General features: G+C 36.7%; 1 protein-coding gene across 1 annotated transcript in view; it reads left to right on the top strand.

Annotated features, from left to right (window-relative positions):
- Positions 1-12,175, top strand: part of FBXL17 (F-box and leucine rich repeat protein 17) — a 470,061-nt gene extending 457,886 nt beyond the window's left edge. Inside the window, exon 10 of the mRNA XM_065406296.1 lies at positions 12,038-12,175. Within this exon, the coding sequence (XP_065262368.1) occupies positions 12,038-12,175 (138 nt within the window). The remainder of the gene's footprint in view (positions 1-12,037) is intronic.
- The last annotated feature ends 981 nt before the right edge of the window (positions 12,176-13,156 follow it).

Below are 13,156 nucleotides of genomic sequence, written 5' to 3'. Positions count from 1 at the left end.
ATCTTTTACTGACATTTTTCAACACGTTACTTTTGTTCTGTCAGCAATACCATATTAAGCAGATTAGCAATTCTATGTAAAAGATTTGGGAAAACCACAATTATGCCAGCAAGGACTTGGTCTAAGTGTTACCTCATCTACTCATTCACTATACAAAAATACAAATTATTAAAAATATAGCTATCAAAACTATTAATCTTATCACTAACAATTCTTCAGTTAGTTATAAGTTAGTTCATGTTATTTTGTGCTACCCTTAATCTATTAGAAAGGTGTGGAGGGGGGAAAATATGATGATTCCTTAATGTCAGCATTTCTTAACTTCTTTAAACATGGGTTTTTTCATTCAAAATCCAGTTTTGTTTGTGAATCATTACAAAGAAACTTCATCCTGTGAATGCATTTTGAGGGTTTCTCAATTTTAGGTCCTTAATATTTAGTTGTTTTTAATGCTACTCCAACAGCTCTATGCTTTTTTGTCATTTCACATGATCCGAAATACATTTTCTGAAAAATTATAATAGATATGGTTTTCAGACACCAACACTCGCTGTTTAGGATTTGAGCTGGACATTTTAACCTTTAGTTTGGAGATCTTTATTTGCAATTTCCAGCAGCATGTCAGGGTGAATGCAAAGACACAAGTCTTCAGCTTTCTAGTTTACTTTTTGTAAACATGATTCTTTAAATTTGTACCCCTAAAGTGTCATCTAGACTGACACAGGAGGTTCCCTACAAAGTAGTTATTCCAGTTCATTTAAAAAAAAATCCAACATGATTCAAACTGAGGGAAATTTGACAAACTGGGTAGCATTAAATTAACCCATTTATTGCTGGAACTCATGTTTTAATGATTTTATTTAGTTTCTTCAGTGTCCTTTATAACATCCCAATCAGGCTTTGCATTATGGCAATCTGAACCCTTATCTTTCCTAAAAAATCCTCTTGCATGATGCCTAGGAAATATTGAATGAAAACTTCATTAATTTTCCTCACTGACAGTTTGGTTAGTTGGACTATCTGTCATAATAATCTTCAGTTAGAAGCTGTGCGTTTCTTAACACAGATTCTCACAATTCTGGATTCTTTGTGCAATCTTATGGTGTTTTTTGAAATGGCTATCAGAAATGCTAGTGTTAAAATGCAGCAAACATTTCTTGAAAACGTACAGAAAATGGCATTGAAAAACCCAGCCCCCAGCTATAGTGACAAAACTCAGCACCTCCAGTCTGACACTGAAGTGAAGTTAAATTGACAGTGTTGGCTGTGAACAAGTACACCAGTTTCTTTCATTAAATTCACCATAGTCTTGGCTTTTCACAAGCTTTTTGTTTTTAAGAATTTTAAGTTGCTTTTCAACAGAAATATTTCTGAGACCGTATAACTTATCCCAGAGGCTTTCTTAGATCATCTGCAAAATATATTTTCCATCAGTACTTTAATTGAGATTTTAGGACATATAAAGTGCCAATCAATACAACTGACAAAAGACAAACCCTTTTATGAAATTACAAGAGAAAAAAAGATCAAACTGAGCCCTAAAATTAAAAAAGTCTGTTAAGAGTGTTTTTTAAATATGGTTAGGTGATAAGTCACATTTGAACTGCAAATCCTTAGTGTGATGAGGATGCACTACCTATGTTTTTTTCATGAAGAATGTGATTTGTAAAGAAACACCAACTTATGAACAAAGTTGATCCCTCAGTGCATAAAGAATTTCCTGCTTTTGTATAGATTAATAAGCCTGGTCTGTGCAACATTTTTCAACCTTTTGTGCATGGTCTGTTGCTACTTACACAGATTGCTTGAAAATGAACTGAGTGGAAGGGAGATAGGATCTCAGGTGCTGGATGTTTATTCGGGCCAAACCATTATTAGTCAACAATGCAGCTACAAGAATATAGGGCCGTGGCTTGATTTAATATAGCACAGCCATTGGCCGTACCATTTTAAAAAGCTAATAGAAGCTAACTAGAAATAGATCAAAATGCCTGACAAATTACTTCCACTTTAAATAAAATCATTTTGAGAATGAAATTATGGTTTGATCTTGAAAACTGCAAAATCTGTTTTTCTCCCATTTTAAAAAAAGTCTGTAGCACTTATTCTCCCCCTAAATCACTGTAATTTGTTCAAATGACATTGCTGCATATTTAAGAAAATTCTTTGTATTTTTGAAGTAACGTGAAATGTAGGAGCTTCCATTGATATATCTGTTTATGAATAATGAGAGAGACAAGGTGGGTGAGGTAATATGAATAATAGAGATATCAGATCCATAAGACCAGTGAACCCTATTAGAATGAAATTATAGCAATCCTCCCTCCCCTGATAAAGACCCCACTGTCTTTTAAAGTATTCATTTTGCCCTTTGATTTTCAATATGAGCATTTTAAAAGACAAAACAATAAATGATTCTTTTTTTAGCTAACTGGAATAGCTTACCCATTAAGTGCATGACTGAAAGTGTCTGCTAAAATGCAGGAAGAGAATTTAAGTTAACTGTATGTTGTTGTATCTTTAGTTTAACTATTTCATTTCCAAAATGTGTGCAAGATGTAGACAGCAAAATTCAACAATGGGATACATTAAGGACTCAGTCCTTCAAACACTTACTACAGGCATACACAAGTCAACAGGTCTATTCATGTTAGTAAGAACCAAGGGCCTAATCCAGTTCTCATTGTAGTCATCAGAAAGATCATTCATGTCAATGTGATCAGGTCTAAGTGTTTTCAGGATCAGGCCACTGTTGAGGGAAAAGGCAATGTGAACTAACCAATATTATGTATGGAACACAAAAAGTGAGGGAATACTTTCTAGAATTATTGTCCAAGTAACTTTTCAATTTTATGTCTGTTAACTGTGAAGTTTTTTAAATGATTTTTCCACTTACTTTAAAATGTCTCCCAGTTTATTAAACATTACAGTAATATGCTCATGGAACAGAGGGGATAGTTTTGATAATCCATAGTTTTCCACAAAGCAAAACAGCCATCACTATTTTATCAGTATGAACATTTCAAGAAGTTGAAAGAAGGTCCATCGTTTATAAATAAATACCATCGTTTCACTGGGTAGTCATCACTTATGAAATATTTTTCTAAATAAGGACAAAACAGCCTATGGAGTTTGGGGGTTTTATTCGTTTGAAATAATTGTGAATAATTTTGTATAATATTTTTGAGATTTTTACTCTCAAGTGCTGCACAATCTGTGTCTAGAAGCAATTAGTTACTTTGTTTGAAACATACAAAAACAAACAACCAAAAACACTTTGGAAAGGCTTCTCTTACAAAATAACAAAAGCAAAAGGCTCTTCATGATCCTGGAGACTTGAGAATGAAACATCTTTGTCATTTATGGGAATATAATACTTGATATGGCAGGAGATGTAGGAGATAATGGTTAGCACTGCCAGCTTTGGGATGTGGGCTCTTAATAAAATAAATAAATTTATAATAAATAAATAAATTAATAAATTAATGGAGATATCCCATCTCCTAGAACTGGAAGGGACCTTGAAAGGTCATCGAGTCCAGCCCCCTGCCTTCACTAGCAGGACCAAGTACTCTTCAAGAACTATGTACGCTACAGAACCTGAAATTGATTATTTTGTTAATTTGTAATAACCTTTGTCCTCTCCAAGAGACCACAGTGATTGTTTGAGGCAATAGCATTCAAATGCATGATCAACTTCTCAACGAAGCCTTCGTCCCTGCAGGGATGTGCATCTCTGTGTGAGCTGAAAGAAATAGAAAAAGGGGACACATATTCCAAAAGTAGATTTGCCACAACTTCTCAATAGGAGTTTCATGATGTCAGTTTTCAGAGTAGCAGCCGTGTTAGTCTGTATCCGCAAAAATAACAGGAGTACTTGTGGCACCTTAGAGACTAACAAATTTATTAGAGCATAAGCTTTCGTGGGCTACAACCCACTTCTTCGGATGCATATAGAGTGAACCATATATATCTATCTCCCCTTGTAAGTATTTTCACACTTGCTTCTTATCAAACTGTCTGTACTGAGCCATCTTGATTATCACTTCAAAAGTTTTTTTCCTCTTACTTAATTGGCCTCTCAGAGTTGGTAAGACAACTCCCACCTGTTCATGCTCTCTGTATGTGTGTATATATATCTCCTCAATATATGGTTCACTCTATATGCATCCGAAGAAGTGGGTTGTAGCCCACGAAAGCTTATGCTCTAATAAATTTGTTAGTCTCTAAGGTGCCACAAGTACTCCTGTTATGATGTCAGTTCTTTTCTGAAACCTCAAAATGTGCTTGAGCTAATTATGGAATTTGTCTATTTCGTTGGTTTCATTTTAGAGCACAAAAATATCAGACATGTTTATACTTATACATAGTTTCTACCCCTCCTCCTTTTCTTATCCCACACATAACTGGGAAATAAATTGCTATGGTCTTTGCAGTACAAAATGAAGTGGTTTGAATGTCATCATAATCATGTTACATCAATATTTTGGAGGAGACAGGACTTGTCAATTGCATTAATCATCAATCCACAAACATAATGATTTTGTAAAAGAACTACATCAGTTAAGCCAAAATGCGTTCTTTGTCTAAACCATAAGGGGATTTATTCAGACTGTAGAATGTTGTACTAATATAGTTAGTGCTGTTATTTTATTATTAAAGTAGTCCTAAGCAAAGGTTCTGCTTCTGGGCATTAGGGCAGTCTTTTAAACTCTGTGGAACATATCTGCCTTAACTGATCAAATGCATAGCACTTCACACAAAATGATTCCAGAAATCTTTCATTTTGTTGTGGCTATAGGCAACAGTTATAATTGAGCCACTTGAGAATGTTATTCATTCGACTATTAGCTGGGGGGGCGGGGCGGAAATCAAACATTTGTTATTAAGTATACTTTTAAAAAACATTGAATTGAGGAAACAGTAAACTAAAGCTGGAGAAAGGAGAAAAAGTGAATAAACTTGACTACTCTATAACTCTATTCCCTCTAAATTTTGGATTCCATCTTTAAAACATGGGAGAGGTTGTGGGTTTGTGAAATATGTCTAACAAAAGCTAGTTCATGACTCAATAGCCAAAGTTCTTTCTGTACTGTGTACTCATGGCATATTTCTCCCCATGATATAAAGACAAACTTCCCTCTACACTCACAACATGGAAAAATGGGCTTCCATATTATACCATCGAGCAGCAGAGACAAAGCTGCATGTACCGTTTCCATATACCCTGACTGTCCAATAAAAAAAAAAACAACCAACGCTGGAGACCAAAACTTTAAATAGGACCCTTTTGGACCCAATCCATTTGCAATGCATGGAGTAGTGATCTCTAAAATGAGCCCATTTTCTTTTTTCATGATATGACTAGTATGTAGCTGTGCAGAAATAGGGCAGTTGTGCCCTTTTAACCCTGGCCATTGTACTCATCTTTGCTCAATTCATGATCTTTCATCATTTGATGCTACTGCTCACCTGTTAAAATAGCTCTAAAATTACTTGCAAAAAAGAAATATTTAAAAATTGATCCACTGGATAGTTATAGAAGAAATACTTCTTATGCTCCTGAGCACTAGGTATTAAATAAAACTAAGAGCTTTATAAAATTTAGACAAGTAAATATTACTTTTGAATAATAGGTATTCAGTAGAGTTAGGTGACTGACAATATGTTTAACCTGCTGGTGCCCTGACACTGGAGCCAGTGCTCTGCTGCCTAGGGAGGTGAAACCTGGAAGGGAAGAGCTCCTAACATCAGCGCTCCCCATAGTCAGCTGGCTGTGTTCCTATGCAAGAGTTACATGGCCTCACACAGAAGCTTGCTTGAACCTTGCTTGAGTTGCTGCTCCAACACCTCATCCCCCTTTGAAAATCGTGGTAGTTAAGGAGCATAAACATGTTCCCCTGAGAAACTCCATTCTGGACTAAAATGGTGTTGTAAGTATTTTATCATTTGAGGAGGTTTTTTTTAAGATTTGGCTTAACAGAAATGTTCTCTCTCACAGTGATTTGTGCGACTTAAATACTATTTGTATTAAGCTGTATCCTTGTTTTTTTTAATGATGGTGATTTGTAATAAATTTTGTTGAATGAATGCTGATATGGATTACAAATATGGTAAGAATTTATTCTTATTGATAATCAGCAATTATTTCTTATATAACTCTATTCCTGATCTGGCTTTAGTTCCAGTCTAATAGAAGGGTATTATGTGAGATACCTTGTGGGGGGGCAGGAAAGGGAGATGTGCATCACAAACCATCCCAGGGCTTGTCCCTGCACAGTAGTACACTTTTTAGACTTAAGAGGTGAGATTCTGTGCTACACGTCTCAGCCCTGACCTACACTACAAACTTATGCAAGTAAAATTATGTCGCGGAGGGGTGTGGAAAGTCCACTCCCCTGAGCGACACAGTTATACGGACCCAACTCCCAGTGGGGACAGCGCTATGTTGACAGGAGAGCTTGTCCCATCAACATAGCTACCACCTCTCGGGAAGCGCTCCCATCAGCACAGGTAGCGTCTTCACTGAGTGCTACAATGATTGCTTCACTGGTGAAGCTCCGCTGCTGCAGCACTGTAAGGGTAGATAAGCCCCCCGAAAGGGAGAAGCCATCTGTCTACACCAGGGGTTAGGTCAGTATAACTCTGTCGCTCAGGTGCGTGGATTTTTCACACCCCTGAGTACCGTAGTTAAACCAATATAAGTTGGTAGTGTAGACCAAGCCTGGAGCTGTGACTTTAACCCTCTCATTCCTGGGCTACTCTGGTGGTTGGTGAGGTCCCTGGTGTAACTTAGGCCTGGTCTACACTGCAGTGGGGATCAATCTAAGTTATGCAACTTCAGCTACGTGAATAATGTAGCTGAAGTCAACGTACTTAGATCTACTTACCGCGGTGTCTTCACCACGGTGAGTCGACTGCTGCCACTCCCCCGTCGATTCTGCCTGCGCCTCTCGCCGAGCTGGAGTACAGGAGTCGACAGGAGAGCGCTTGGGGATCAATCGCTGCCCGCCAATCCAGCCAGTAGTGAAGACATACCCTTAGAGAGCCCTTGGACCTGTCTAAGTTTCAGTAGTCATCCAAGGCTGCCCTATGGGCCACAGCATGGACCAGAATCTCCTCAGGGTTGTGTGCTGCAGCCCTGTCCCGATATACTCCTTACACCATGGCTTTTTGAAAGTGTCCTTTGAAGGCAGCCTTTATGGCTCTCTGTTACAGTGTACTAGAGGAATCCTCTTGCATTCTTGAACTGGAGCTTATAGGACCCCTTTACACCACTTTTGCCCTTTTACTCAGCATAAAGGGTCCAGAGCAAAGGCAGGTTATCATCCCTGGAGACTTAGTTTAATTTTATAATGACTGCTAAATTATACTGAAACATAGTACTTCTATGGATACAGAGATTTCAGCAATTACAGCTTTGACACCAAAAAGCTATAGATGGTCTGTCATTACCTCTGTCACTATCCCCACTGCAGTCCGCTCTTGGCAAATGTTGCTATCCACTTCACTGAAAAACTTAGATTCAGCTGATTGTATTTCAGCTGCAGCCCCTAATTTCACTGAAGAAGATTCTTCAGTGAAATTAGGCTTAAATCAAAAATTGATTCTCTTGGATCAAAATATGATGTATTTGACTAACTTTATCTTGAGGGCATAATGGAAGCAGTGGGGAAAAAAGCCTAGAAACAATTCCCTGATATAGAAGTTAAAGAATATCCTAGTAAAACTCTCTCTGGAGTCCAATATAGAACACTGCCTGAAGCATTTTTTTAAAAAACTGAGATTTTTGAGAATTACTGAACATCTAACAATGTCGGGGGCTTTTGGATTTTCCTTGACACCTGAGTGGGGAGGGCCTGCCTGAATTTACTGCTCATTTTTTAAGTTTGTTGGTGCTTTTTAACCCTCATGTTCAGCTGTTAATGGCCTATCAATTCACTGATCTTGCTTTTAGGGGCAAGGACTGTGTTTTCCTTATGTGCAGATAGCAAATATCACATTGTAGGTGCTATTGAAATACAATTAAATGATAATGTATTAGATAATGTAATTGATTTATCTTCAGCTAATAGCCTTTCTTTTGACATTTCAATAGATGGAGATTAATGAAAGTTGGTTGGAGAAAAAGATATAATATTTAACATGAAGATGTAAACATTCATTTTTTTTCCTTCGGTGTCCAAAGTCATACAGGCTTGAAGGGGGAAATTGCTTTCTTTAAGTGCTGAATTTATTTTTGGAGGTTTCTGTTTTATTGCCAGGCAAATTACATCTTATCAAAGATACAGAAGCTTAATTTTTTATGATTTTAATGATGAAAATGCTTTTTGGTATCTTAATTTAATATTAGAGGACCTGATGACAAGGACCAAATGATTGACATCTTTTTGATTTAAAGCTATTACCTACTTTTGGGGAATGTACTATTTATCCCTTTGAGTAGGATACTGAACCTTTACAACTACTAATGATTTAGTATCTGATTTGGTCTGAGTTTTTCTGGTGGTAAATAGCAAGATTTCCATTTGGTTTCAGAGGGAATAGTCTATGGCCTTATTTTTCAAATACAGTTTTTTCTCATCCTAGAACTTGCGTAGGTTTTTATAAATGTTGAAGGTTTTTTTAATCATTTTTTTTTACTGTGATGTAAACCGGATTGATTTATCTTGTCTAATATAATGTTGTCATGTTTATGATTACTTTTATTAAAATGAATTTGAAAAGGGTTTAACAACTAAATATTTAACTAAGTCAAACAATTTCATCATGTATAATGAAACCTGGGGAAAAAATTCTCCTCTGGCATGAGAGTAAGCTTGCCAGTTTTCAAGCTCAAAGTGGTTTCTTTCCAGACTTTTAAAGGTTCCAAATATGAACATAAGAGAAACCCTAACTGCAAACTTACCGGTAGCAACTAAGGTTTATACCTAGAGTTTGAATAATAAAATTAAGGTTTTCAAATGGCCTTAAAACAAGTGTCTAGAAATCCTTGTGACTGCCCTGGAAAGTAGTTGTGTCTATAAGTTTTTGTCCACATTCAGACTTTGATTGAGAGACAGGTGGTTTACTTCTTGCTGTTCTTCAATGGTGTTTTTGCCTGTCCCCTACGTGCTTAGGTTATCTTGTAGGCCAAATACATTCAATGACCTGTTTATGCTTGAGCTTGCCCCCGGGCTTTACTGGCTTACCTTCAAGAACTGTCTGTTCCTGCAGACGGTAGATTTGTATAACCTTCAATTTCACTTGCTCCCAAGTGGTCCTATTTGGGTGTCCTCTCGTTGCTGGACCACAGTCTGCCCATTTGGCAACCACAATTGTTAACAAACGTGTATGTTTCCCCCCCCCCCCCCACCCCACTTATAAGATATTCCTATATTGTGGCACATAAAAGCCAGCAAGTATAATTACCTATAAAGACACATATAACATTAATGACAAGTGTTAAGTGTTTTTTTATAGATTCATAGATTTTTAAGGCCAGAAGGGATAATTAGATCATCTACTCTGACCTGTGTATCATAAGCCATTATATTTCACCCAGTTACTTCTGTATTGAGCCCAGTAATTTGTGTTTAACAAAGCATGCCTTCCAGAAAAGCATGCCATCTCAATAGGAAGACCTGAAAAGATGGATAATCCACCACTTTGTGGTTACACATTCCCACTGTTAAAAATGTGTGCCTTGTGTCTAGTTTGAATTTGTCTGTTCCCTATAGCATGAAAATCTGTTTGCACTATTATACATATTGCCCCACTAAACCCTAACCATGACATCTAGTAAGAAACCTCAACTTGTTTGAGAGTGAGCACAATAACATCCACACATTAGTGTTTAAAGATAGTTTAATGGATGAATGTAAACACTGCTTCCTGGGTTCCCAGCAAGGAAGGTCAAAATGGCTGACTCTCCTTTCTGAGCTTCTTCATTCTGGCTACATTAACTGTAATGTAAAAGTCATATAATTTGGGGGTTTTAATCTAGTGATTCAGGTTTAGTATTCCAGAGAGGGAGGTGAGAGATTATAACATGATGGGTTCTGTACTCTATCTTGGCTCTCTGCAGAAAGCCTGAAAGGTATTGGCTGAAAGAAAACGAATTTGTTGACTGTTCAGAATAGGACAAAATGGTAACAGTTTCCATAACTGTGTTTATTTCCAAGAAGCATTTCTGCTGAATGTTGCTGTTAGTTTAAAAGTTTGTATTCACCAGTGAGTGTCAAATATTGTGGAGGTCTTATGCTACCTCTAATTTCATTTGGATTTATTAAAAGATGCTTCTTGTTTTTCAGCACCCACAGGTGTTACTTTAACATAGTTGTTTACCAAAAGAGTACAGAGCTTGCATTTTCTCTGTGTACCTGGAGGAGAAGTTAAACCAGTTTTCTATCCAAGTCAGCCTCAGATAGATGAAGCTTCCAATGAAGATTGAGTGTTTCTATTATCAAAGCAGAAGAACTGGAGATTAAACTCTTCATTTATCCCTGACAGAGAGTGCAATCACTGTTCAATCTCTGCAATCCCTGCTATAGTTCTTGGGTTTTTTGAGGGGCGGGGTGGGAGGATGGGAAGCTTTATTAGATGTTGTAGTCATTATGCTTTAAATATTCCAAGAAGGATCTCAATGACGATAGCAAACATTATTTTTCATTTTTTGCCTTGAATGTTGGACACTAGAAAAGAAAAGTGGAGGATTGTATTACCGGTACATCCTGTCAGTGTAGGCTGCTCAGTATTTAAATGAAATATTGACGCATTTAAAAATGCCTAAGTGTTCAATAAAGATTTCAAAGAAAGCTACCTAAAAGTTGTGGTTCTTAGGTTAATCTTTTATTTATCTAAAGGATGAAGGAAGCTGTCTACTTCTGTGATATGAACTGCAATCAGCTTAAAAATAATTGACAAATTAATCCCCTCACAGCATTGCAATTGTAAAGGTGTTAGGTTTAATTAGGCCTGTCTGATTGCCTTGTCTAATCAAGAATAAAGGTGGTATCTTTGATGGTTAAGGTCTAGCAGGGACATCCCTGACCTGCCAGTCTTGTACGTTTTAATTATTGATTCCTACCATTTCAGCGTGTCTCACCAAGGATCTGAGTTCTGTGTTAGCTTTACACTTAAAGGCTAAAAAAGCTGCCACCGAAGGTATATGTAGAGCTCTGTGGGCTTTTAAATATTTTTGAGGACTCTTTAACCTTTGGAAGTGCTGACCCATATTACCGTATGATGTTCATGTCCAATACAATTCATTCTTATTGTTTTCTCCTTACGTAATCATATGATTTTATGTTCTTCATTAACAGACTCCCATACTCTTATTCACATTGATTAGTACCATTTCAAAGGTGCTAGTCGTGGAGCTATTACTTGTTGTAAGTAAGGGTATCAGAATCATGCCCAAAGTTGTTTTTATTTCACTTATCTTCAGTACTCTTACAGCCAATTTCTCATTTTTCTATCACCAGGAAAATCTTACACTTGGTAAACGTCTGTCTAGCTGGTAGAGTTTGAATGGATACTTGTCTGTGAAAAGACTCCTAATGTAGGTGTTTGTCACTCTGGGCAGTGCAATCATGAACAAGATACTCTAGTCTTTGAATGTTTACAATTTTGGCTCCCCTGAGTGTCCAGGGTAGTGGCGCATGGGATCTTAAAGGGGTTTAATCTGTTTGGTAAATATTATCAAATGGTTTAAAAACAATGGTTATTTTAAAATAAAGGATATGTGTTTGACTTTCCTTATCATTTTCCACCACAAACAATGGTATTAACTTATGACTTGCATTTTTTGTCATGATGGAGCTGTGATTTTTCTCATTTTTGTCATAAAAAACAGCCGCACTTAATTATATTCAAATAACCCAAATTATAAACCAAGGGTCCAATGCTGCAAGTCCTTCCAGCATAAAGAAGGCTAGCAGGATGAGTCATGCAGCTTCATATTTAGAAATCCAAACACTGATATGTCTTGTTGTCCATATTAGGTTGCATGTTTTATTTACTTGGTGTGATTATAGAATCTTTTCTTTGGTTGTAGGTGAATGAAGCAACAGTGGAACAGCTCGTGCAGCAATATCCACACATAACCTTCAGTACTGTACTGCAAGATTGCAAGAGGACCTTGGAACGGGCTTATCAAATGGGCTGGACACCCAGTATGTCTTCTGCTTCATAACGACCTATGTGATATTACAGTTTGACTAATGCATTCAGCAGGTGTAATGGGGACTGCAGGTTTTGGTTGTACAATGTTGCAGGAATATTTTAAACCTTTTCATGTTTTTAAATCTCATTTTGCTTTCTGTGAAATATATGTTCAAGAGTCCATTGTTCTAAAAGAGGTTTTTATTTTATTTTTAAGTTTTAAAATTAATGTTTTTAAAAGCAATGAACATTTTATGTCTGGTGACCCCTCCTGGAAATTTTGGAACAGAAACTGGACTCTCTCATTGTAGTTAGACTCATGTAACTGTCCTGACTGTTAATTGTCATCCTAAAAATCTGCAAATCCCTAAAGACATTGAAGAGGGCTCACAACCTTTCATGATGCAATATAATTGTGAGTTTACACCAGTTACAGTAAAATGGAGTTGACTATACACTGACTTTGATGTACTGTAAAACTATGTACGAATGTCGAAAACAAATCTTAAGAAATGCATTGTATCCTTTTTGTACACATAAACACAATGTAAAAGCCTTTGGCAGATTTCCTGAAGTGGATTCCTACTAGTTCTGTGGATGGCTTGAGTTATATTAGATGTTAAGCCTATTTTCTTTTGTTCTCTTCCCTTTGCCTCAGTCATGCATGTTTCCTTTGGTTTGTAAGTGATAACTCAGTGCTAGTACCAGTGTAACTGATCAGTATAGGCCTCTGCTGAAACTGGGAGCTAATCTTAATCCATATTATTACCTAGACTGACTCCACCCATGTGTTTTAGGATGCACAGTAATATAAGAATCCACAAATAATTGTGATTTTCTTCTAAACATTTTGCTAATTACAAAAATCATTATTTTGAAATTCATTTTTGAATGGAAATCTTAATAAATGATGGTAACTATTGAATGGTTATTCAAGTAGACAATCTTACTTGTTTTATGTTGTAGAACAGCAGAAGTGATTTTTCCTTAAATAGTCATATAGGAGATGATG

The sequence above is a fragment of the Emys orbicularis genome, chromosome 6 (genome assembly GCF_028017835.1).
Source record: "Emys orbicularis isolate rEmyOrb1 chromosome 6, rEmyOrb1.hap1, whole genome shotgun sequence".
NCBI classification, from domain to species: domain Eukaryota; kingdom Metazoa; phylum Chordata; order Testudines; family Emydidae; genus Emys; species Emys orbicularis.
This window is presented reverse-complemented; position numbering and strand designations above follow the sequence as displayed.